General features: G+C 38.9%; 1 protein-coding gene across 5 annotated transcripts in view; it reads left to right on the top strand.

Annotated features, from left to right (window-relative positions):
* The window catches only part of NSUN3 (NOP2/Sun RNA methyltransferase 3), a 93,299-nt gene that overhangs the window by 19,782 nt on the left and 45,934 nt on the right, over nucleotides 1-27,583 (top strand). For all 5 annotated transcript variants that reach the window (XM_023726622.1, XM_023726621.1, XM_023726620.1 and 2 more), the window contains exons 4-5: nucleotides 17,672-17,826; nucleotides 18,570-18,691. In XM_023726622.1, coding sequence (XP_023582390.1) covers nucleotides 17,672-17,826; nucleotides 18,570-18,691 — 277 coding nt within the window. The remainder of the gene's footprint in view (nucleotides 1-17,671; nucleotides 17,827-18,569; nucleotides 18,692-27,583) is intronic.

The raw sequence follows: 27,583 nt of genomic DNA, 5'->3' as shown, positions 1-27,583 counted from the left end.
AAGTTCAATTTATTTATTTAGTCTTTTGCTGTTTGGACTTTTGTTATTTAATATATTAGATAATCTATTGTTAAAGTCTAGATCTGACAGTATTGCCCCTCTTTTTCTTCTATGAATTTTATGCTTTTAGTTTGCACATTTAAGTCTTTAATCCATTTTGAATTTATTTTTGTATATGGTGTGTAGTGTGGATCCTGTTTCATTTTTCTGCGTGTGGAAATCCAATTTTTCCAGCACCATTTATTGAAGAGACTCTTCTTTCCCCATCAAATGGACTTAGCACCCTTGTCAAAAATCAGTTGACCATAGATGTGTGATTTTATTTCCAGACTTTCAGTCTGTTCCATTGGTCTATGTGTCTATTGTTTTACCAGTTCCAGGCTGTTTTGATTACTGTAGCTGTATAGTATGTTTTAAAATCAAGAAGTATGAGTCTTCCTACGTTGTTCTCTTTCAACATTGCTTTATCTTTTCGGGCCCTCTTGCCGTTCCATATAAATTTGAGGATTTGTTTTTCTATTTCTGTAAAGAAGGCTGTTTGGAATTTTGATCAGGATTGCGTTGAATCTGTAGATCACTTTGGGTAGTATTGACATCTTAACAATATTAATTAAGTCTTCCAATCCCAGAACAGGGAATATCTTCCCATTTACTTAAGTCTTCTTTAATCTTTTTCAGCAGTGTTTTATAGTTTTCATAGTACAAGGCCTTCATATCCCTGGTTAGATTTATTCCTAGGTATTTTATTCTCTTACATGCTATTGTAAATGGAATTGTTTCCCTAATTTCCCTTACAGATTTTTCATTGCTAGTATTTGAAATACAACTGATTTTTGTTTGTTGACTGTGAATCCTGCAACTTTGCTAAATTCCTCAGTGAGTTCTAGAAGTTTTCTTGTAGACTCTTTGCCATTTTCTGTATATAGGATCATATCCAGGAATAGAAATAATTTTACTTAATTTTACTTCTTCGTTTCCCATCTGGATACCTTTTATTTCTTCTTCTTGTCTTATTGCTCTGGCTAGAACTTCTAATGCAATTTTGAATGGAAGCAGTGAGAGTGGGCGCATGTGTCTTGTTCCTGATTATAAGGGGGAAGCTCTCAGTCTTTCTTCATTAAGTGTAATGTCGGCTGTTGGCTTTTCGCATATGCGCTGAATCACGTTGAGGAATTTCCTTTCTATTCTAATTTTCATTAGGGTTTTCTTCAAGAAAGAGTGTTGGATTTTATCAGATGCTTCTTCTGCATCTATAGAGATGATCATGTGGTTCTTTTCCTTTGTTCTATTAATGTGGTGTATTATGTTGATTGATTTTCTAATGTTGAACCATCCCTGCATTCCTGGAATAAATCCCACTTGGTCATGATATATAACTCTTCTAATATGCTGTTGGATTCTGTTTGCTAGAATTTGGTTGAGGATTTTTGCATCTATATTCATAGGAGATATTGGCCTGTAGTTTTCTTTCCTTGTGGTGTCTTTATCTGGTTTGGGTATCAGGATTATGTTTGCTTCATAGAATGAATTAGGGTGTATTACTTCCTTTGTATCTTTTGGCAGAGTTTAAATAGTGTTGGTGTCAGTTTTTCTCTAGATGTTCAGTAGAATTCTCCAGTGAAGCCATCTGGCCCAGGACATTTTTTTTGTTGGGAGGTTTTCAATCACTGATTCAGTTTCTTCACTTATTATAGGTCTGTTGAGACTTACTATTTCCTCTTGAGTCAGTTTGGGTAGGTTGTATGCCTCTAAGAATTTGTCTGTTTCCTGTAGTTTATCCAATGTGCTGCCGAACAGTTGTCCATAATAAAACCAAAAAAAAAAAAAAACCCAAACCCATTGCCATCAAGTAGATTCCGATTCATAGCAACCCTATAGGAAAGAGTAGAACTGCCCCACAGGGTTTCCGAGGAGCGGCTGGTGGATTCGAACTGCTGACCTTTTGGGTAGCAGCTGAGCTCTTAACCACTGTACCACCAAGACTGTTTTCATAATCTGTCATAATTATCTTTATTTCTATCAGATCAGTTGCTATGTCCCCTCTTTCATTTTTTTATTCTGGTTATTTGCATCTTTTCTTTGTCAGTCTAGCTAAAGATTTGTCAATTTTATTGATCCTTTCAAAGAACCAACTTCTGGTTTTATTGATTCTCTCTATTGTTTTTTATGTTTTTGATTTTATTTATTTATGTTCTGATTTTTTTTTTTTTTTATTTCCTTTCTTCTGGTAGGTTTAGGCATAGTTTGCTATTCTCTTTCTAGTTCCTGTAGTTGTTGAGTTAGGCTGTTGATTTGAAATCTTTTTTTTTTTCCATGTAGACAATTATTGCTGTAAGTTTTCCCTCTGAGTACTGCCTTCACTGCTTCCCATAAGTTTTGGTGTGTTGTGATTTCATTTTCATTTGACTCTAAGAAATTTGTGATTTCTCTTTTGATATCTTCCTGGACCAGTTGATAGTTTAATAGTGTGTTGTTTAATTTCTATGTGTTTGTGTTTTTTCCAGGTTTTTTTCTGTTATTGATTTCTAGCTTCACTCCATTGTGGTCAGAGAAAATATTTTGTATGATTTCAATCTTTTTAGATTTACCAAGACTTGCTTTGTGACCTAACATGTGTTCTGTCCTGGAGAATGACCCATGTGCACTGGAATAGAGTATATATTGTGCTATTTTTGGGTAGAGTGTTCTATATATGTCTGTTAAGCCTAGTTGTTTTTTGTTCACTCATGGCCTCTGTTTCCTTGGTTATCTTTTTTCTAGATGTTCTGTCCAATATTGAAAGTGGTGTATTGATGTCTCGAACTGTTATTGTAGTACTGTCTGTTTCTCAGTTCAGTTGTATCAGTGTTTGCTTTATATATTTAGGTGCCCTGATGTTGGGTGCATATATATTTATGATTATTAAATCTTCTTGATTAATTGACCCTTTTTTCACTATATAATGTCCATCTTTATCTCTTCTAACAGATTTTGTCTTGAAGTCTTCTTTGATATTAACATTGCCACCCCAGCTCTCTTTTGGTTATTATTTGCACGGAATATTTTTTTCCATCCTTTCACTTTCAGCCTATCTGCGTCCTTGGGTTTAAGTGTTTCTTGTGAACAACATATAGTTGGATCATGTTTTTTAATCCATTCTGCCACTCTTTGCCTTTTGATTGGAGCATTTAGTCCATTTACATTCACTGTAGTTACTGATAAAAAGTGAGTTATTTCTGCCATTTTGTTATTTGTTTTTTGTGCATCTTAAGCCTTCTCTGTCTTTGTCCTTTACTACTGCTTGATTTTGTGTTTTGTTTGTTTATTGTAACGAGCCTTTTTGGTTCCCTTCTCCTTTTCTTTTGGTTATGTTTTTAATATATTTTCTTAGTGGTTACCATGAATATTATATTTAATAGCTTGTATTTATAACATTCTAGGGTAAGTTGCTACCAACTTAACTTCAGTAACGTACAAGAAATTCTATATCTATACAATTCCTCTCCCTCCCTTTATTTGTTATCACTGATTATTTCTTTTTATATTTCACGTGCCCTGTAATATAATTTTATCCTTTCTTTTTATATGTTTGTTATTAAAAACATGGAGGACAAAACATTTAGAATTATCAAGCATTAATACCTTATACTAGTCCTTATAATTGTCCATGCATTTCCCTTTATTATGGATTTTTCTTTTTATGTATAGCTTTGAATTACTTTCTAGTGTCTTTTCCCTTCCATTTATAGAACTCCCATTAGTATTTTTTGTAGGGCCAATCTGGTGGATATGAACTCTCTCAGATTCTTTTCTGTCTGGGCATATTTTAATTTCAGCCTCATTCTTGAAGAATAGTTTTGCTGAGTATAGTATTCTTGGTTGACAGTTTTTTGTTTTTTTCTTTTCTTTCAGTACTTTAAATATATTATTCCTTTGCCTTCTGGCCTCCAGTGTTTCTGAAGAAAAACTGACACTTAATCTTATTGGGGATCCTTTGTATGTGACTGTTTGCTTCTCTCTCACTGCTTTCAGGGTTCTCTCTTTACTTTTTGAAAGCCTAACTGTGATGTGTGTTATGGATTGACTTGTGTCCTCCCAAAATGTGTGTCAACTTAACTAGTCCATGATTCCCAGTATTGTTTGATTGTCCACCATTTAGTCATCTGATTATGATTTTCGTACATGTTGTAAATCGTACCTCTATGGTGTTAATGAGGTGGAATTAGTGGCAGTTATGTTAATGAGGCAGGACTCAATCTCTAAGAATAGATTGTGTCTTAAATCAATCTCTTTTGAGATATAAAAGAGAGAAGTGAGCAGAGAGACATGGGGACCTCAAACCACCAAGAAAGTAATGCCAGGAGAAAAGCACGTCCTTTGGACTCATGGTCCCGGTGCTGAGAAGCTCCTAGTACAGGTGAAGACTGATACAAGGACTTTCCTCTAGAGCCGACCGAGAGAGAAAGACTTCCCCTGGAGCTGATGCCCTGAATTTGGACTTCTAGCCTACCAAACTGTGAGACAATAAACTTCTGTTTGTTGAAGACATCCACTTGTGGTATTTCTATTATAGCAGCACTAGATAACCAAGACAATGTGTTTTGGTGTAGACCTGTTTGAGTTTATCCTGCTTGGAGTTCTTTGAGCTTCTTGGATTGTAGATTCATGTCCTTTATTAGATTGGGGAAATTTTCTGTCATTTCTTCAGATATTCTTTCTGTCTCTTTCTCTTTCTCATCTCCTTCTGGAATTCCCATGATGCGTATATCCAGTCTTTTGTCATTGTCCCATAATTCCATTAAACTGTGCTCAGCCTTCTTGAGCCTCCGTTCTTGTTGCTCTTTGGTGTCTATCATTTTAACTATCTTATCCTCCAGTTTGCTGATTCTTTCTTCTGCCTGATTGAATCTGTTGGTAAGTCCTTCTGTTGTGTTTCTCATTTCAGTTTTTGTCCCTTTCAGTTGCAATATCTGTTTTTAGATCCTCATTTTGTTCTTGCATTGTTTTCCTTATTTCTTTTAGCTCTTGCCTATGTTTCCCCGTAGATCTTTAATTATGTTTAATTTTGCTTATTATATTCTTCCTTTTTTTAGTATTATTTGAACGTCCCTAGATGCACTTTTTCACTCGCTTTGTCATTTTCATTTGTATGGGCCATCATTTCTCTGTTCTTTGTGTGTCTTGTGATTCTTTTGTTGGGGCATTGGAATTTTTGAAGGTGTTAACTTTCTGTGTTTTCCCCAGTATTTTGTGTTTTTGCCCACACTACTTTCTGCAAAAAACTCTTAGGCGAGTAGAGCCTTCCGCCTTTGCTTAGTATTTCCTCTCCCTCTCTAAGATAGCTCCTTCTCCCTCCTTGGTTTAATTAGGATTTGAAGTTCCAGGTTTCGGTTTCTACTTTCAGTCTCTCCCAAACACAACACATGCTGCAATCTGTCCACCAGTGGGCACCACCACTCAGGCGAGTTATTGTGTACTGATCAATCTGTCCAACAGGGGCACAGTCCTCTCTCTTTGGTTATCACTCCCTTCTATTCTCTGTTTCTGCAACTGTGTTTTCAGTCAGAAAGCCAGCACCCAGTGAGCCCCCTTTGGGGCTTAGTGTTGCTGTTTGATTTTACCTGAGGCTTCCTTCCCTGTACTATGGGAGTTGCTTATATCTTAGCTGGCATTCAGGGGAAGCCCAGTTAGACCTTCCTCTATTTCAGGAGGAGGAAGGGCTGGCACTCCTCAGAAGGACCTCTGAGAGATCTTTCGTATTGATTTCAGAGCCCCAATGGCCCTGTTGTGGTTGGGGAAGCAGTTCCGCTTAGGTGACCCACCTCCTGACTCCACTGTAGAGAACCTTCTGTAGGAGTGCGTATCATTCCAGCAGCTGACAGTTACTGGATGAGGGAGGGGTTGTACACTCCAAACAACCCCCTGGGAGGTCTGCTTTGTTGCGGTCAGAGCCTGTCATGTAGTATGTTGGCTGTGGGTGCAGCCTCCACCCAAGACTCCTGCTGTCTAGCACACAGCAGCCTCAGTTAACAGTCATTAATGCCATCCGGAAGTAGGGGAAGACTAACCCTAATTGACCTCTAGAGAAGTTTGTCCTGTTAGTTTCAGAGGCCAGAGCTATGGGGTGTGCAGGGGGGCAGATAGAGTGCTGACTATGGAAGCAGACTCTACTGCATGGGCCTTCTGCAGCAATTAACAGCAGGCTTGTAGCTGACAGTGTTTTGGGTGGGAGAGTTGCGGACACACTCCAAATGGATGCTGGCACACTCTAAATGGACCCCTGGGGAGTTCTGCCTTGTTACTGTCAGAGCCTCCCTGTGTAGTATGTTGGCTGTGGATATAACCTCCACTAAAGATGCCTTCCTAGGACACAGTAGTGTCAGTCGCAGTCCTCAGCACCAAATGGAAGGGGGAGCAGACAGACCTGAACTGACTCCTCGGGAGGTCTGTCCTGTTGGTTTCAGAGGCCTGAGCTGTGGAGTGCACAGGGAAGCAGGTAGAGTGTTGACTATGAGAGCAGACTACACTGCATGGGCCTTCTGTAGCAATTCACAGTAGGCTTACAGCTGACAGTGTCCAGGTCGGGTAAGTGCGACACACTCCAAACAGACCCCAGGAAGGTCTACTTTGTTGATTTTAGAGCAGAAGCTTGGGGTCCTGTTTCTTTGTACAGGCAGAGGCTGCGGTGGTTAGGGATGCAGGCTCCTTTTCTGGGGCCACTTCTCCAGTTCACAGCAGCTGGTGGCCTGTGTGGCCGGGGGGAGGGGCAAGGATGGTGAGAGACGCAATTTTCCTACCATATGCGACTCGTTGATTTGTTGATTCTTGCTTGTCTGCAGTTCCCCGCTGCTGCCTTCCTCTGTTCTCTGATTAAGAGTCCCTCAAAGCTTAGCACCGTTTCCTTGTGGTATTTGTGGGGGAGGGTTGGAACAATGGTGTGTTATGTGGCCATCTTCCCAGAATTCTCCCTGCATTTCTTCTTTGTGGTAATAATAAAAATAATAACCATTTGGATCATGTAGTACATGCCAAGGACTGTATTAATCACATTTTGTAAATCTCTGCTTTTCAAACATTTTTTAGTGCTCTCTGCTTCCAACACCATATGTTGTACCTCCATATAAAAATCTTTCTGAAGCTTTGGACTCTGAGGAATACCATGTCACCAGTCATTAGCATACATGTTCTCATTTAACCCATACAATCTTGTGAGTTGGATATTATTGTCCCTGTTTTTAAGATGATGCTACGGTAAAGGGAAGTTAATTAAATTACCCAAGGTAAGTGGCAGAGCTGGGATTTGAACACAAGTTTTTACTAATGTGCTCTTGACTCTCTTGTATGGTCTCCTAGTGTTACTCAGTTGCTGTCTGGCTTCCTCTATTGGCTGGCTTCTTGAGGATAGGGACAGGCTGTTATTTATCTTTGTGTCAGCAGCCACAAGCAGTCTGCCTAGCCCATTACAGATGCTTAATAAACCTTAAAGTGATTGTGCTCTCAAGTATATTTTAATTTATCACCAACTAAGTTTTAATGAATTCGTTGTTACCTTTTTGTTCTTTTGTGAATTTGTAACATTGCTTCCAGGTAGTGCAAAGAACTTTGCTATTAACCTTCACAACATTTTTACAATATACGACAGTATCATTTCAATTTTTACACTGAGAGGAATATATAAAGCAATCATAATGATAGCTTTTGGCTCCAAAGGATAATTGGCAGAACTGGAAATAAGGCAGAATTTTTTTTTAAAATAAGGTGTAATAAAATAATTGAATGGATGGTAACTAACAGTTTTCAACCCTTTTCCTGAAACGAAGGCTGTCTTTTAAGGGATTTGCCTCTTTTCCACTTAAATGAAAAAGTACCAAGATTTGGTTTATTTTTTACAATGTAAGCTTTAAAGCATTCTGTCTCCAACTGTGTGTGTGTGTGAAATTTGAATTGTGACACTGTACATAGCATATTTTTAAAACTTTTACCAGCCTAAGATGATTTCAAGTAAAGTTCAAATCTAAGCAAAACAACTATATAACATGAAGCCATTTTCAGCTGGGAGCTATTTTAAAATGCTGAATTGAGAATCTTGACTAAAGCTTTAATCTAATGAAAAGCTGCTCTGATTTTCAGTTGTAAAGATTTAAATATTTTTTATTATAATAATGCCATGTTTCAAATCAGTTCAGCCACATTTAATGAGCACTGACTGTGTGCAAGGCATTGGAAGGTGGGTGTTCAGCTGTAAGAAATACAGAAATGACTAAGACTTCTTTTTCCTACAGTATGACAGACTAGGTGCCCAAACCAACTCTCCTGCTGAAAACAACTTAAAATGTAGGAAATGCCATTAAAGAAAAATAAGATATTTTTAAATGTATCAGTAATCTCCAAGTTCTCGATAGCCAAAATGTTAAGTGCTAGTGGTAACCTAGAAGCTACATTGAGCATTGAAGCTGGATTTTTACCTGAGAACATTTGTGTCTTGGTCATCTAGTGCTGCTATAATGGAAATACCACAAGTGGATGGCTTTAACAAAGAGAAATTTATTTTCTCACAGTCTAGTAGGCTAGAAGTCCAAATTCAGGGCATCAGCTCTAGGGGAAGGCTTTCTCTGTCAGTCAGCTCTGGAGGAAGATCCTTGTCATCAATCTTCCCCTGGACTAGGAACTTCTCTGCACAGGAACCGCGGGTCCAAAAGACGCGCTCTTCTCCTGGCAGTGCTTTCTTGGTGGTATGAGGTCTCCATGTCTCTCTGCTCACTTCTCTCCTTTATATCTCAAAAGAGATTGGCTTAAGACTTTATCTAATCTTGTAGATCTCATCAATATAACTGCCACTAATCCATCTCATTACATCATAGTGATAGGATTTACAACACATAGGGAAGTCACATCAGATGACAAAATGGTAGACAATCATACAATACTGGGAATCATGACCTAGCTAAGTAGACAAATATTTTTGGACTACACAATTCAATCCATGACATTTTGCTTAAAAGCTCGCATGTTGTTTTTTTTACTACTTCCTGAAAACACAGAAATAGAAAATAAATCCAGGGACTACATCTAATGAGAAGCTAAATTCCTATAAAGCTGGGACTCTTAAGTGCTACACCCTCCATGTAGGGGTAAACGAGGAAGAAATTGACCTCTCCAAGGGGACTGCAAAGAAATTGCCTATATTCAGCATTGATGCTGGAGGTGGAAGGAGCAGGATTACCCACTGAAATTTCATAACCACAGTTAAACCCTATGTAGACCGTTAGAGTGAAGTTGCAGAACACTGAAAATAGAAATTTTTTTAAATTGTACTTCAGATGAAGGTTTACAGAACAATTAGTTTCTCATTAAATAATTAATACACGTATTGTTTTGTGACATTGATTGCCAACCCCATGACATGTCAACACTCTCCCCTTCTCAACCTTGTGTTCCCCATTACCAATTTTCCTGTCCACTCCTGTCTTCTTGTCCTTGCCCCTGGGCTGGTGTGCCCATTTAGTCTCATTTTGTTTTACGGGCCTGTCTAATCTTTGGCTGAAGGGTAAACCTCAGGAGTGACTTCAGTACAGAGTTAAAACAGTGTCTGGGGGCCACACTCTGGGGGTTTCTCCAGTCTTTGTCAGACCAATAAGTCTGGTCTTTTTTTGTAAGTTAGAGTTGGAATTTTGTTCTACATTTTTCTCCAGCTTTGTCCGGGGCACTCTTTTGTGATCCCTGTCAGAGCAGTCGGTGGTAGTAGCCGGGTACCATTTAGTTGTGCTGCCCTCAGTCTGGTGGAGACTGTGGTAGTTGTGGTCCATTAGTTCTTTGGACTAATCTTTCTCTTGTGTCTTTGGTTTTCTTCATTCTCCCTTGCTCCAGACGGGATGCTAAAGAGAAGATTTTAATAACAGCCGGAGAGAAAAGACAATTTACTTTCAAAGGAACAGCAGTTAGACTGAAGGTTGACTCTTGAGAGTAACAATGGAAATGAGAATTCAGAGGAATGATATCTTCAGTGTGATGAAAAAGATGACTGTCAGTCCAGAAGTATATTCAACCAAAATATCCCTCAAGAACAAAAGTGAATAGACATTTTTAGACAATGAGAGAGAGAAATAAAATAAAATAAAGGTTTGAGCATTAGTCACCAGCCAATCTGAAGGAAAAAGGAAAGCCATCCTAGATGAGATACAAGAGATGCAAAAAGAAATTGAAGAAGATGGGAAATATGTGGGAAAACTTCAACAATTGACTGTAGAAAACAATGAGAATGGTTTTTGGGTTTTAAAAATATAAACCCAAGTAAAATCCAAAGAACAATAGCTTCTAAGTTGGGAAGGAGTGTTATAATAATATTCTTGTATTATTTGGGAAAGAGAGTGAAGATTGACTTACTTTAAAGTTTTTTTTGAGTATGCATATTAAAATTTTTAGGGGTATCACTGAAAGATTAGAAGTAGAATGTAAAATTTTTAAACCAGAAAAGGTAAAAATGGAATGAAAGATGACTAAGACATGATTCTTTCCTCTAAAGCTCTTTATGTAGTAGACAGTGTTGGAGACAAGGTGTGACTTTGGGGACCAGTTTATGTACCACCACAGAGTTGTTTGGCTTCCCCTTTACTCCCATCTGCATCTGAAGGCTTGAGTTGCTTGAATTGATTCCAGACTGGAGAAATCACAGGAAAGCCTCATGCCATTCCTGCAGTTGTCTGCTGCTAATGCTATCACTGCCACAAATTGAGGAACCTCCATGTGGCTGTCAGCTGACTAGCAGAGATCACCACACCTGCATGCTTGTGTATTTGGCCTTGAGACTCTCTGACTTCTTTAGCAACTGCCTGGAGGGGCAGGGTAGCACAAACTCGAAGTGTTTGGGAGTTATCACCTCTTGGAATAGAATTTAGCCATTGAGAGTTATGGGACAGGGAGCCAGCAGATTGTTTGTTCTTCCTTCTCACTCCTCCTGACTCCAGTTTCTCTCAGGGCTCAGTAGTTTTTAGACTATGGACACATCTTGAGAGGCTGAGCAAAGCTGTAGCCAGCTTGCTTACAAACCATCTTATATTTGCTTTCCCTCCTTCCACGATTTATTTCTCTTTTTCCCTCACTCTTGCTTCCTTCCCTGGGATTGCACTCCCTCCATAAGCTGTTTTCTAGTGCTCTCAGGCTAAGACAACAGCTTTTCAACACCTATTGTGCTGTCAAGATTCTCTCTAGCTAATCCGCTTACGGTGCCAGTTGTACAAATCCAGTCCAGGGAGGCTGAGATCATCCGTCTCTGGCACCAAATGTGTGGTGCATAATAAAGCCCACTCCACACGCCAACTGCATCCTGTAGAAATCTCAGCTTCCCTTCCCTGGTCAGTCCAGACCCCATCTGCTCCCTGCAGCTCTTTCTCTCTCATCTCCATTCATCCGGGGCTGGGTCATTGGTACCGACCCCTTCTCTCTCTCATCCCTGTTCATCTGGAACCTGATCAACAGGTACTGCCCCCTTCTCTATTTCTTAGGTTCAGTAAATCTGTTGAAACAACTCACAAATGCCAGGAAAAAGTCTATGTTTGTTCTGGCAGTAAAAAGGGTACAAACACATAGGGCGAGATCCAGGAGGGATCTTCTTGAAGAGCTTCCATGTCCCCTGGGGATGCACTTACCCTCCAGAGAGCAGATGTTTCCTCTCTCCACACAGGAAGCTCCACTGAGCCTCCTTCTTCCAAAAGCTTTATTGACCTCACCACGTAGCCATAATAGATTGCATCGTGCTTCCTAATGCTTAGTCAGCATTTGTCCCCCAGGTGGTCCTTCTTGGTCTGGTCAGCTCCAACTCCTTGGCCTCAGATATAGTCTGGCTCTCAGGAACCAGGACAAAAGGCCAAATTGTTTAACTGCAAGGAGATTCCACACCTTGCACCTATCCATAAGCTCCATTAGCAACTCATCCCAAAACCACCTAAAATAAACACACTGTCTAAAAACAGTGTACTTCCTGTGAAGTCCCTGCGTGGTGCAAACAGGTAATTGCTTGGCTGCTAACCAAAAGGTTGGCATTTCAAGTCTACAAAGGCACCTGAGAAGAAAGGCCTGGTGACCTACTTCTGAAAAATCAGCCATTGAAAATCCTATGGAGCACAGTTCTACTCTGACACACATGGGGTCACCATAAGTTGCAGCCAACTCAAGAGCAACTGTTTTTGTTGTTTTAGTGGAAGATTAAAATTAAAAGATTGTATTGATTTCTGACTGCTATGAACTTTGAATTAAAGGCTAGACTTTTGAACATTATTCAGTGGATGACGGCAAGTTATTAAAGGTTTTTTAATAGTGGAGTGATAGAAAAAGTGTGTATATTCATGTACATGTAAATATATATACACATGTATGTATATACATGTTACATACATGCATTTGAGCAAAGGGAAAACAAATTTTTTCTATTTCTGCATTAGAATTTGACCTTCAGTTAGTTCTCTGGCTTTGTTTCCCTGGTAACCTAAGGGTTGTCACCCTGTGTCATGGATTGAATTGTGTGCCCAAAAATACAGGTCAACTTGGTTAGGCCGTGATTCCCAATATTGTGTGGTTGTCCTCCATTTTGTGATTGTAAGTTTATGTTAAAGAGGATTAGGATGGGATTGTAACGCCTTTACTGAGGTCACATCCCTGAGCCAATGTAAAGGGAGTTTTCCTGGAGTGTGGCCTGCACCACTTTTTATCTTAGAAGAGATAACAGGAAAGAGAAGCAAGCAGAGAGTGGGGACCTCAATACCACCAAGAAAGAAGCACCAGCAGCAGAGCATGTCCTTTGGACCCGGGGTTCCTGCACAGAGAAGCTCCTAGTCCAGGGGAAGGTTGATGAGAGGGAACTTCCTCCAGAGGCGACAGAGAGAAAGCTTCCCCTAGAGCTGTCGCCCTGAATTTGGACTTCCAGCCTTTTAGACTGTGAGAAAATAAATTTCTCTTTGTTAAAGCTATCCACTTATGATATTTCTGTTACAGCAGACACCATGTTTTTAGGCAGCAGTGCTTATGATAAAGCATAAATAAACTCTAGAGACCTGATAGGGAGGCCCCACTTTGGGCCTCCCTGAGTGCAGTGATTCTTGTAACTGAGCATGTTCCTTGTGGTGACCCTGGGAGTTATTCTATGGAGTGGTTACAAGAAGTGTTGGCTCATGTGGGACATAAGGCTTTTAAGCCAGGATGACTCCTGAACCTGCCCAATACAAATCTCATCTTCATGCACTTGAGCTACCACTGTGTGGACTACTGCAAGGACTCCCATTGAAGAGAAGTGTCTCATCCTACCCTGCTGGCAAGCTGTGATTCATGTTTTTCTACATAAGATGATGCCATATATGGCCTATGTGAGTCTGAATGTTTAGTTGAACCCAAGAAGACCCCTGGTGGGTGTGTAGTGCATCAAACCTGAAAATCTAATGATCCAGAAGACCACCTTAAATCAGACATAACAACAATAACAAAAAACTATTCCGGAAGTTATAAAAAACTTACATAATTAACTATAAAAAATTGTGAAACTTATGTTCTACAAAAGATACTGCAAAGAAATTCAGACAACAATTTAGAAAACATGTTTGCAAAACATGATAGATAAAGGGTTAATGCCTATACTATTAAAATAAGACCAGTTGACAAGAAAAAATTTAAATAGTACAGTGGAAAAAATGGGCAAAGGATAAGGATAGGCAGTTGACAGAGAATTAAAGTCAAACGGCCAATAGATAAATGAAAAGGTGCTCAATTGTGTTAGAGATCAAGCAAATGAAACTTAATATTATAACATTCCATATCAGACTAACACTTTTTGTGGGGATTTAGTGGGTGGAGAAGGTAATATTTATTAAAACTAAAAATTTCTGTACCCAAACCTATCCATTTCTGTAGTTCTATCACATAATAATAAACACACATCACCCAGGGACAGCTGTATGAAGATATTTATTGAGTGTTATTAGTGACAACCATGTGAATGCCCAACAACAGGGGAATGATTGAATAAAGTTTGATACATCTACCCCATGTACTATTTGTTGTGTGCTGTCGAGTCAATTCTGACTCATAGTGACCCTATAGGACAGAGTAGAACTGCCCCATAGAGTTTTCTAAGCTGTAATCTTTACAGGAGCAGATCTCAGGCCTTTTCTCCCTCAGAGCGCCTGGTGGATTTGGCAGCTGAGTGCTTAATCATTGCGACATCAGGGCGACATCAGGGCTCCTGTGAACTATTTAGCAGCCTTTTAAACTGATTCATATCTCTACCAATTGTCTTTGTGATATATCCTTGAAGTATTGGTATATGTAGAGAGTAAAGGGTACAGAAATATATAAATATAATCCTGGGTAAGTAGATGTTTATATAAGCCTTTTTATGTATATATCAGGTTGATAATACAGCTTCCCATTGATGGGGCAGTTGGTGGAGGGGTAGATAAAGAATAAGCAGGGACGGATTACCCAATAAGCAAGGCATGCATGGGCTGAAATTGTGCACTACAGATTAGTAAGTAAACACAATTAAGCCTATGCATACCTTGCTTACTGTAAACCCGTTCATACTGTGCTTGCTGGTTAATCTGCCCCTGAGAATAAGGGGAAAAATGTCAATAGCAAAAATATTAAATGATTATTTATAATTTTATGTGTGGGTATGTGCTTAAAGAGATATGGTATGGTTCATTATCAAAATGTTAATGGTGATTATCTGAAGGCACTGGAATTCAGGTAGTTTTTAATGTTCTTTATGTGATTTTAAAAATAAGGTTGTGTCTCAGTTATTTAGTGTTAGTAACAACAGAAATACAAGTAGATGGCTTTAACAAACAGAAATTCTCTCACAGTTTAGGAAGCTAGAAGTCCAAATTCAGGGCACCAGCTCTAGGGGAAGGCTTTCTTTCTGTCAGCTCTGGGGGAGGGTCCTTGCTGTCAATCTTCCCTGATCTAGGAGTTTCTCAGCGCAGGGACCCCAAGCCCAGAGGATGCGCTCTGCTCCCGGAGCTTCTTTTTTGGTAGTATGAGGTCCCTCCCTTCTCTCCTTACTTCTCCCTTTTATATCTCAAAAGAGATTGACTTAAACCAAAAAACCCATTGCTGTCGAGTCTATTCCGACTCATAGCGACCCTATAGGACAGAGTAGAACTGCCCCATAGAGTACCTAAGGAGTGGCTGGTGGATTCAAGCTGCCAACCTTTTGGTTAGCAGCCAAGCTAGTAACCACTGTGCCACCAGGGCTCAACCTAATCCTGTAGATTGTATCCTTCCTCATCAACATAGCTGCCTCTAATCTTACCTCATTAACATCATAGAGGTTAAGGTTTCCAACATGTAGGCTAATCACATCAGATCACAAAATGGTGAATAACCACACAGTACTGGGAATCATGGCCTTGCCAAGTTGACACACATTTTGGTTGGACACAATTCAACGGTAACAATTTGTATTTAATTTTTTTTTAAAGTAAGGGAAAGACAAAACAACTATTTCATAGGGAAAGAACTATTTACTGATCCTTCTATATTGAGAAGCAGTATAGCATGATTCTTAAAAGTAAGTAGGGCTCTGGAACCAGGCTGTCTGGATTATATGCTGTGCCAACCTGAGCAAGTTACTTAACCTCTGTCGGCCTCAGTTTCCTCATCTATAAGATAGAAACAATAATAACAGGATTTACCTCATAGATTTGTGAGGATTAAATGGGTTAGTATATGTAAAGTGCCTAGGACAATGCCTAGCACATGACTACTTAAGAATTGTTAGTAATTATAAATATTCATTATGACTATCATTGTAGTACTATATTAGATATAAGGAACACTGGTAGTGCAGTGGTAGAGCAGTCAGCTGCTACGTGAAAAGTTTCAGTGGTTCAAACCCACCAGTGGCTCCGTGGGAGAGAAAACCTATCAATCTGCTCCCATAAAGACTGCAGCCTAGGTGTAAAAATAGCATGATAGAGGCATCTGACCTCATCTAACTCTTGAAGGGGAAAAAGAATCAAGAGCAACAGCCCAAGGCTGATTCCTGTGAGGTGAAGGTCAGACATGCACCCTCTCTCCAAACTTTTTACCAATTCTGACACCTGCTGTCCCTTCCATGGCACTCTTTACTTCTCTGCTGTGTTAATTCATTACAGTGACCATACAGAACTCACAGACAGTACTCACGATTATGGAGTTTGTTAGGGAAGCAACAGGTTACAATTCAGGATAAAGTTATGAAAGTTATCACATTTAATCTTAACAACCAGTTTGTATGGTAGCTAGATGTCTTAGTTTGCTAGTGCTGCTGTAACATAAATACCAGAAGGGGGGAGCCTTAAAAAGGAGCCCTGGTGGCGCAGTAGTTAAGCACTCGGCTGCTAACCGAAGGGTCAGTGGTTCGAACCTACCAGCCATCCCGAGAAAGATGTGACAGTCAGCTTCTGTAAAGACTACAGCCTTGGAATCCCTGTGGGACAGTTCTGTTCTGTCCCATAGGGTCACTCTGAGTTGGAATTGACTTCACAGCGATGGGTTCGGCTTTTTTGAGGTGGTCTTAAAGAACAAATTTATTTTCTCACCGTTCAGGAGGCTAGAAATCTAAATTCAGAGTGTGACTCTAGTGGAAGGTCCTTCTGTGTCTGTTTCAGCTTCTAGTAGCCAGCAATTCTTGGAGTTCCTAGGCTTGTAGATTCATCTGCCTGGTTATCATCAGATAGCATGTGTCATCCACGTGTATGCACCTGCTTCTGTGTCTAATCTCAGAAGTGATTAGATTTAGGACACATCCTACACCATTATGCCCTCATGAACATAACAAAGAAAACTCTATTCTCAAAAGGGATCAGATCCACAGGTATAGGAATTAGGATTACAACATATATTTTGGTTGGATACTGTTCAATCCATAGCACTGTGTACAATCTCATTTTACAGAAAAGAAAACTGAGACTCTAGAAGAGCTAAGTAACTTGCCCAAGGTCACCCAGCTCATAATTTGAGTCCATGTCTTTCTGACTGTAGAGTCCATAGCGCTTCACATGCCATTTTCCACAAATCACACTACCTTTCCTTCATTTAAAATGAAGTTTTTTTCCCTTATAGGAGCTTCATGTGTATAATAGAATATATCATTTACTCTCAGCAGCTGGCGTAACAGTTAAGCAAGCACTTGGCTGCTAACTGAAAGGTTGGTGGTTTTAACCCACCCAGCTGCTCCTCGGAAGAAAGACCTGGAGATTTGTTCATGTAATGATTATCGACTTGGAAATCCTATGGGGAAGTTCTACTATGTCACAGCCAGTGTTGCCATGAGTCAGAATTGACTCGATGGCACACAATAACAGCAACAACCACAACTCCTAGCAGCCAGGGCTTTAAGGGGAGAGCTGTGTCTGAGGTATTGGTATAGCACAAATTTAGGAATCCATAACTCCCTATAGACTTTTACCCCCTAAATTAAACTTGATTGACAGCTCTGACAGCTTCTGAGAGGCTATGTAGGTGTAACTATTGTGTTTTATTTAGTATATATATATATATATATTCATTTCTGGTTTTAAAGCATAAGATAATGTTTACTTCTGAGCTTTATTTCTGCATAATTACAATGAGTTGACTTCTTTCTGAAATGTATTTGGTGAAAAATGGAAATGTAACCATTACAGTGCCTTCATTCTAAAGCATATTTATCCTTTATATTTAGGTTATCTTCATTGTAATGAATCCGATAGTCTGAGATCAAGGTGGCTCAGGCAGACGCTGGAGTCTTTCATCCCACAGCCTGTGGTAAATGTAATTAAAGTATCTGAATTGGATGGCAGAGAAATGGGAGATGCCCAGCCTGAAATATTTGACAAGGTACTTTTATTACATTGTGACAGACTGATGGACTCCCAATGATACTGCCGTTGTTATGCGGCTTTGTCGTCGTCCGTCAGCTGGCAGACGTAGCCTGATACAGTTCCTCGGTACCCTGGGACATTTTGGTAAAATGAACATGGAAGCAGTTTTCATTTGGTAGTTCGCGTGGTTCAAAGGAAGCCGTAACGTTGCGATTGGGGATTATAGAATGTGTTATATTTCCTGGCACCTCAGAGATACTCAGGAAAAGATCAGATATTATTTGGGTCAGTGCACAAACATGTACAGTGTATTGCTTTAATTCAGTAATATTTCATATCAGAGCATGGCATTTGAAGGAAAAGAGGGCATTTCAGGAAACCAAAATCAAAATAATTCTTAAAAATAAATGCTGAGAATTCAGAAATACAGTAGTGTCTGCTTAAAATGAGTAACTTTTGTAAAAGTTTTGCTGTAGTCATCAAGAAGATAAAATATCATTAGCAGACTTTTAGACACCCCCCCCACCCCGAAAACAAACAAAACAAACACTGAAAGTACACAGGACGTTTTTCTGAAAAATATTAGTAAGGAAATGTCATAAAGAACTTACCATGGTGTATTTTGTATATTTGGTTTTAGAAGAAATGATTTCATTTATGTGCTGTTTATTTTTCATGTTTTACATCATTCCCTATATACTTTTGGCCTCAGACTATATTTTCAGTGCATATTTACATGATTTGTTTTTTTTTCTCTAGGTGTTAGTTGATGCTCCATGCTCAAACGATCGAAGTTGGTTGTTCTCTTCTGATTCTCAGAAGGCAGCCTGTAGAATAAGCCAAAGGAGGAAGTTGCCTCTTCTGCAGATAGAACTCTTAAGGTGAGAACTGTTACTTAATCCAAAAGTTTATTTTAGTCCCTGGGTGGTGCAAGCATTGAAGTATTCTACTACTTGCCGAAAGGTTGGCTATTTGAACCCACCTAGAGGAACCTCGGAAGACAAGCCTGGCGATTGGCTTCCAAAAGATCAGAGCCTTGAAAACCCTATGCAACAATTCTACTCTGCTTACACGGTGTTGCCATGATTCAGAATTGACTAACCCGCAACTAACAATAACTGCTGATTTAAATAGGCGTGACAAAACATGACGCAGGGGAGTCCCCAAATTGAGAGCTTTCTGTTTTGGTGTCAGAGATTATTCCTACAAAGGCTGTACCTAGGATATCCCCATCCTCTTTCTTTTCAGCTCTCATATTGTAATGTGCCCTTCCCCACCCAGGAAATGTAGTATTGCTGTACGTTGTCTTTTTTCTTTTTTAATGCTTTATTGAAATATAATTCATATACCATAAAACTCACCCTTTAAAAGTACAATTCAGTGGCTTTTAGTATATTCAGTGTGTATTGTCTTTTAAAGAGCACTGATTCTACTGTGGTTCCAAGTTGTTTGCCCATGGAGACCATCCCAAGATGAGGTTTCATTACCCTATTCCTTATTCTACCAGAATCTCAGCAGCACCGCTGTGAGAGTTGCTTTGGACCAGGATGCACTTTTTGGTAAATGACACATTGTTCTTCATGAGTCGGCTCCCTAGAAGTTGTAGCAAGTTATTAGCACTTACCTCCTCTCCAAGAATTTTCCAGAAAGGCCTGATCACCAAAAAATATTTGGTTTCCTTCAGAACAGAGATATTTGGAGGATCCTTGTCCTGGTTCCAAAAGAGATTTCTACTTATACTCAACTCCCAAATAATACTGTACAAAAATTCTCTAGAATATTTAAAATATAGTGAAATGATTCCTTATCACTCATTGTGTCTAACATATGGAATGAGAGTGAGTGACAGTTTGTATGCACTTTTGACAATGTGCTTTACTTCCAGCTTCTGATTGATACACAGCAGTGAATATGTAACATTACCTAAATGTTAAGACCAACACCAGTATGTAGTCTTGTTCTTGTACCAGATTATATATCAGCTCATTATGGTAATTCTTGATAGTACCTCCCAGAAGGTTCTTCTAAGCATTTCTCATCTGACATTTCTCATTTGTTTGTATGCTGTCTTAGTTTTGCTTTCAATGACAGCCTTTCATATACTATAATTCTAAGATGTTGTGATAATTCTGTACCCTCCTTTCTGTCTACTGCCTGGTTTACTAACTTGGAGATGTTGCATAGATCCTGCTCTCACTTTTTTTCCTCATCTAAACCCTCTTTGTCTGGCTTCTTAGTTAATGATTCCTGCTACTCTGAGTCTATGCATTTTACATCTTATACCTTTGAACAGATTCCAAATTTGTTGATGCTTATTAGCAATGAAACCTCTATATTTTTTTTTAAGCTGTGGTAAACAACTAGGTTTCCTGAAAGTATCATTTTTCTTCTCTCTTTGATGCAAATCCTTCCTTCACTTTTTTTTTTATCCCTGTTCACTACCATGCCCTCTATTATTTTATTATACTCTGTCTATTGTTTTTCCTCCTATTTTGCCTCAATTCATGTTAATCTCTCTTTTGTTCCCTTTAGTTTCCTCAAACTATTCCTATTGTGGTTACTAAAGATTCATTATTTGCTAAATATGGATTTTTTAAATTTTAATTTACTTGATCTCTTCACAACATTTTAAAAGTGTGTTTTTAATTATACAAGTAATGCATGGAAACCTTTTCATTGTAAAAAAAAATCAAGTAATACAGATGAAGCAAAGGCTACCTTAACCAAGTACCCAAATACCAGCTTTCTCTACAGAATGAACTATTGGATTTAAGTATAGTGCCTAATCTTCTAAACTTTTTCTATACTTTTTCTTACATCTAATAGAAAAATACACTAAAAAACAAAAACCGTTATCATTATGTCTATATTGTTATGTAGCTAGCTATTTTTTGTATTTAATGTTCCTTAGTTTTTTCTATGTAGATATACTTTGTTCTCTTTAACTTCTGTGAAATATTCAATAGGATCAGTTTATGATATTCTATTTAACCAATCCTTTATTTTGGATATTTACATTATTTCCTTATTTTTATTTTATTTTTTTTACTTTTACAAACTGTTCTTTAATATGTCTCATTGAACACACATGCTGGCATTTTTCTTGATTAAAACTGAGAAGTGGAATTGAGGATCAGACCTTTTAACAAGTACATCAAATTGTTCTCCAGAAAGGTTGCCCCAGTGTAGACTCCCTACCGCATTTGTTGCAGACTTGCTCCCTTACAACAAAGTCAACCAATCAGACTTTGTTGATTGTTTGCTCCCTCCTAAAATACTCTCTTCTCTTGACTTTAGTGATTATATGCTTTCCTGGTTTTCTTCCCACTTCTTTGGTTGTGTCTTCATATTTTTCTTAATTTACAGTACTCTTAATCAGCTCATCTCAAATTTTGAGGTTTCTTAGGTTCCTGATGTTGGCCCTCTTCTCTGTTTATCTCATGGCTTCAACTGATAGATAATGCTGTTGACTATGTGTCTAAGCTTAGATCTTTCTTATTAGTCTCTGACATGTATGTCATTATCAGAGATCTATACTCAGCTTGTCAAAAATGGAATTCATAATCTCTAACATCTTCCTAGCTCTTTCCAAAATATCAACAAAACAAAAAATCAAAACAGAAACCCCAGCAACCTGCCTCTTTTCCTCCCCTCTGTCTCAGTAATTGCCATACCTCCATACATTTGCCTAAGTCAGAAATCCAACTCTCCTCTTTCTCCTATATCCAATCAATCACTAAGATGTCTGCTTAAGTATCTCTCAAGTTCAAAACAGCCATTAGCAATTAGTCTTTCAGTAGAGCAAAGAGTCCTCAGGGAGAGGTTACTCAGGTACCAGCTATTCAGGTCAGCTGCAGGTGTCCATCTGATCTAGTCAGGTTCTCCAAAAGTTCATCTCATCTTCACCCTTTCTGGTGTCTGATAAAATTTAACTGAGAGAAGATTATTCCCTTGCTCTGAGCCTCATGAGGTATCAGCATAGCAAAACCTTTAAGGAACTTTAGGTTCAGCCACTTTACTCCAGCCCAGCAGCGCCTCCCCCTTAGTCCCCTCTTTCACACTTACAGCTTCTACAATTACAGTTTTTACAATCACAATTATTCCTGTCAACAATCAGCACTCACAACTGAATCATGTAATCTTATAAGCATCTACCCCCATCCTCTCTTCCCCAGACCCATCAGGAAAAGAGGAATCTATTCAAATGGGAATCCTCCCTTGTCTCTCTCATTTAATGTAAGCATACTCATGGTTGCATGTAAGCCAGCCACTTCATGCCTTTATCTTCCTCCATTTTAGATAGCCAGTGTTTAAATTACCCGTCTCTGTCAAACCAGTACTCTGAGGAGACAAGCATGTTCCTTGGTCTTGAAGCATCTGCATCCATAAGGAAGGTCCAGTCCAGAGCAAGCCATCATATTTCAGCAATCTATACCAGCTCATGGTGTCACCAGCTCACATTGTCAAACAGCTTTCTCTTCATTCAGTCAGGTTCTCGTCAGTTCATCCCTAGCCCCTGTGGGCTAGGTCAGTGGGTACTAGCTGTAAACTCAGGTGTTCACACACACCTCCCTGCACTTCAGACCAGCCAGCCCCTTCCCTCTCTCTCTTATCTAGGCCAACAGACACCACCCATAGGCTCAGGAGTCCACACAACTCCCTGCACTTCAGACTAGCCAGCCCTTTCTGTGTGTGTCTCTCTCATCCCTAGCCTCCATGGGCTAGGTCAGCAGGTGCTAATGGAACATGTGCAAACTCAGCCCATCTCTTCATTGCTGGACCTCCCCTACTTCCACTCATGAGTGGACCCAGGTGGTCACCACCGGGTAGTATACCGGGCTATCTACTCGCTGGCTCCTTTTAACTTCCAGTCCTAGAATGGGGGTTCCTTCTGATGGGCACTGACTTTTCCTACCTTAATGCACCCAGAAGCAGTTGTTTACTTGCTTGTAATTCAAAAAGCAAAGCATTATGTTGAGTGAAATAAGTTGATCACAAAATGACAAATATTGTATGAAACCACATTATAAAAACTCAAGAAAAGATTTACACACAGAAAAAAACAATCTTTGAAGGCTATGAGGGAGGGGAGGGGGAGAGGGGAAATCACAAACTAGATTAAAAAAAAAATCATCTTTTTATTATGCAGGTCCTTCCTTCAAATGCATATTTTCTGTTTTCTCCGCAGTTCTGGATACATCTGCATATCTTTTTAAATGCAAAATTCCTGGGTGGGGCTCATGTTTTCGACCAAAGGCCCCAGTACTCTACACAGGGCTACTGCATTCAAAGCCAACAGCCTGTGTTTCTTTCTGGCAAATTCTAGTTTCTCTTTTAGCATGTCCAATCAAGTACTGGCTGAAGGTGGAGTTACATGCTGTCTGTTATCTATAATACCTAATATTCATTTCTATCATACATTTATGTCCGCTTTACAACACTAGGTAGAAGAAACATTCAATATCCCAGTACATTCAGATAAACACATAACTGTTTTTAAAACATTCCAGTTTAATCATCTCCACCCCCGACTATCTTTCCATTCATATATATCATGTGTATAGAAACATTGATAATTCACTTATGATAGAGGCATATTTTGGCATGCTTGATAGCAGAATTTTTGTTTGCTTGTCTCAAATATAAAGCAGTTTACCAGAAAAACCAGGCTATTATTATTTAAAGATAAGATAGTGCTTCACCATGTTTCCTTTATTTGAGCTGAAACTTGTATCAATTTTTATAGAATTTTGGCTATAAGATCAGGCATGAGATAGGTCTCAAATATCTAAAAGTGCTTGGCTAGAGAAAAGTATTTTCTTGACATCTGGAGGCAAATGTTCATCACTTCGTGCCAGAAGGCATCCCACGGTGAACATCTCTGTCTTTAGAGTGAAGCAGAGGATCTGGGCTCCCAGAAGGGGTTGCTTCTGGCTGGAACACTGACGGCAGGCCCTCCTTGCAGACAGGCAGTCTACATGTGTTACTGCTTCTACTCTGAATACCTGGAGGACCTGGATGGTCTCCAGGTGAGCCTCCAAACTGAGCTGCTCTACCAGGCATTGCAGAGTGCATGGGGGCCAGCTTCATCTTGATTCAAGGTGGCAAGAGTGTAGTGAAATGAACAGTGGAAGGAGGCAAATTTGAATTCCGTTTTCTTGCTGTCTAGTTGCATGACCTTTGACAATTAATTCTCAATTTCCTTGAGTCCCAGTTTCCTCAGGTATAAAATGAGGAATTCCAAAGAGCTGTCACGTAGAAGTGTGATTAGCTTTATTTCCCTTGTATCCAAGGAGTCAAATTAGGAAAAAGAATTCAATTTTCCTAAGCTATAGGAAAATAAAATTAAAAGAAGATTTAATAAAGAAAGATTTTCTGAAAGAAATACCAGACGATAGAATGGATTGCTTTGGGAGGCAAGGGGTGACCTGTCACCGGGAACATTAAAGCATTTGGTGATGTCAGGTGACAACCTTGCAGGGCGATTGTACAGGGACTCCTGGCACATGGACTAGATGACCTTTCTAACACTGGAGTTCTCTGACTTTCTGATCCTGTTCTCTAAATATTTCTAAATCTGTGTCCCTTGTTCATATTTACACTTTTTTCACCTGTATTGAATCAGTCTCTTCTGAGTGACTTTTAAGACTTCCAAGAACTGGATCTACTTCGTGTAACAAGCATATTGATCACTACTCTTAATCACTACCCTGGTGGCACAGTGGTTAAGGGCTCGACTGCTAACCAAAAGGTTGGGAATTCAAATCCACCAGCCACTCCTTGGAAATCCTACAGGGCAGTTCTAGTCTGTCCCATAGGGTCGCTATGAGTCGGAATAGACGTAATGGCAATGTGTTTGGTTTTCTTTTTTTTTAATTCTAGGCAGGTCATATCCACATTTTCCTAGAAATCACTGTGCCCATCCCTGCCCATCTCCCTTCATTAATATTCTTCTCCCCACATGTAATGTCATTGTCCATTCCTTCCAATATTTTTTTCTAGTGGTTAGTTTTTTAAAATAAATTTTTTTAATTTTAAAGAAATTATTATATGTAAGTAGTTTAAATTTTCAAATAGTTCCTAAAGACTTATAATAAACAACAATAATCCTTTGTCCTCCATCCCCTCCCCAGAAATAACCACTTTCAATATTATAGTATTTAGTGCCATAGTTCTAGATAATGTGTGTATACAGCTATCTTTTGATTCATCAATTTGCAACACTGCATATTGACTTTTTTTGTCATATCCTTTCTTCCCCTTCCCCCATATTCTCAATAAATTTTGTCTTAACTTTTCACAAAATTTCTATTTAGTTTTTCATATTATGACTGTTTAATACCGTTTATTGCTGTGTCATACAAAAAACAAAAAAACCCGTTGCCATCGAGTCAGTTCCGACTCATAGCAGAGAGCAGAACTGCTCCATAGGGTTTCCAAGGAGCAACTGGTGGATTCGAACTGCTGACCTTTTGGTTAACAGCTGAGCTCTTAACCACTGCACTGTGTCATATAGTAGACTATAATTACATTTACAGTTTTCATAATTTCTGTCTTCCTAAAGTTGATAATTGTATCAATTTTTCATTTGGTTAGTTTTCTTTGAATAGCTGGTTAATTTTTTCTCCACCTTCTAAAAAGCTCTTTAATTTTCCACATGGTTAAACCAGGCAGACAGTGTAATTTTTTTTTTCCTCCTGAAGATATTTCTTCTGGAGCCCACCATTCTACTCCAATCTGGATGGGTTGCTTCCTAGGCCTGCTCCCAGCTATTTTCCTGAAAGTTATTATTTTTTCTGTTATTTTGAAATTACTTCCTTCTCTCTCCTGTGTTGGATTTCATTTTTTCTGGATCCTCTTCCTCTTTCTTAACTTACCTGGTTTTGATAGAGCATATCCTCTAGTAAACTATTTTTAAAAGTACATGGAAGGTAAATTTTTTGTGACTTTGCTTGTCTGAAAATACGTTTATTCTGTGTTCACACTTGATTGATCATCTGGTCAGAAGTAATTTTTACCTTGGAATTTTAAAGACATTATTGCATTATCTTTTAGATTCCAGTGTTGCTATTTAGAAATCTGATAACATCTAATTCCCAAGACTTTTCTTTTTTTATGTGATTTTATTTTCCCTGTCTCCAGAATCTTTTAGGATCTTTTTCTGTTCTTTGAACTCTTATGATACTATGTCTAAGTATGCATCATTTTTTATTACTTGTGGTAGATAATCTATGGGCTTTTTCAGTCTAGAGATGCATATATTTTCAATTTTGGAAACTTTCGTTGTCCATTTGATATTTTTTTCCCACTATTTTGCTATTTTCATTTTAGAACTACTGTCATTTGATTGTTAGATCTCCTGGATTGATTTTATAATCCCTCTATAATTTCTCTGACTTAAAATTTTTTTTTCTATTTTTTTAATTTTTTCTTTGCTCCTTGAATTGTCTTTTTTTTTTTTTAAGCTTTGTGATTTAGTTTCTTTTTTTAAAATTGAGACTTTTATTAGCTATCTGGCAGTTGTTGGCTCTGTTCATATTAGTATGTGGCATTAAAAACCTCTGTGCATGGATTGAGCCTGTGGATTGGTGAGCTTCTCTATATGGTGATCAGGTGGCTAGCTGGCTTTTTGGTTGAGGTCACCAAATGTTAGAATCTGTAGGTCTTTTCTTTAAAGTGGTTCAAGTCCCTCAGAGAAGGCTCTTCCAATCTCTTGTCTGGAATAGATAAGCCTGGCTTATCTGGGACAGGGCCAGGAAAGGGAGAAGGTTAGTTGGCTGGGTGAGATTGGTGGTATTCAACATTAGGTATGCAGGCCTAGCCCTCCCATTATAACCCGCCCCCCGACCAGCCCTTTTTAGAATGGCACATTACCCCAGTCATCCTCTATGCCTGGAATAAACCAGTGGTTTTCTGTAAGGCAGCGGGGATTGAGTTAGTTGACTATACAGGGTTGGTGTGGGACCTGATCGTCTCACTGTTCCCTTTGTAGACTTTCAAAAAGTTGTTTTCAGACAACCTCCAACTCCTGCCTATCCAGAATTCTGGGGGACTAATTGGCTTACAATTAAAACCACACCCACTCCATACCCACTAACGAACTTAATATGACTTTCTTTCACTCTGCTCAGTCATATGTAATTCCTTCTTTACTTTCCATCTTCATGTGTTTATGGTTAGAGATGTCTTCTTGCTAAATATAAAATGGAGTTTATGTTTCAGTTTCTTGTTTTCTATATTGATTTGGGGAGTATTATTTAGGGGAGAAAGGCCAGAAACATCTTTACTTCGCCATCTTGAAAATAGAAATAAAGGAACAGATATTCTTGCATGTTTTCCTATAAAAATTTTCCAGGAAAACATATCTTTTATCTTACTCTTCCAAGTTTATGCCTAGTACCAGAGCCCATAAGTCTTCCTTTTGTAAGCCTCATTGAAATTGAATCATAGTAAAATAATTGCCCTGTAAATGATATAATTGAATGTAACTGATGAATTGTACCTATTATTAGGAAATCACAGTGCAGAAGATTTGGCAAATGGAAGTGGGAAATGTACATATATACATACACAATCTTACTCGTTGTCTTAGTCATCTAGTGCTGCTACAACAGAAATACCGCAAGTGGATGTTTTTAATGAAGAGAAGTTTATTTCCTCATAGTCAGTGTAGGCTATAAGTCCAAATTCAGGGCATCAGCTCCAGGGGAAGCCTTTTTCTCTCTGTCGGCCTTCTTCTCTTCGGTGTTCCCCCAGACTAGGAGCTTCTCTGC

Source organism: Trichechus manatus, unplaced genomic scaffold (genome assembly GCF_000243295.1).
Source record: "Trichechus manatus latirostris isolate Lorelei unplaced genomic scaffold, TriManLat1.0 scaffold00012, whole genome shotgun sequence".
NCBI classification, from domain to species: Eukaryota; Metazoa; Chordata; class Mammalia; order Sirenia; family Trichechidae; genus Trichechus; species Trichechus manatus.
This window is presented reverse-complemented; position numbering and strand designations above follow the sequence as displayed.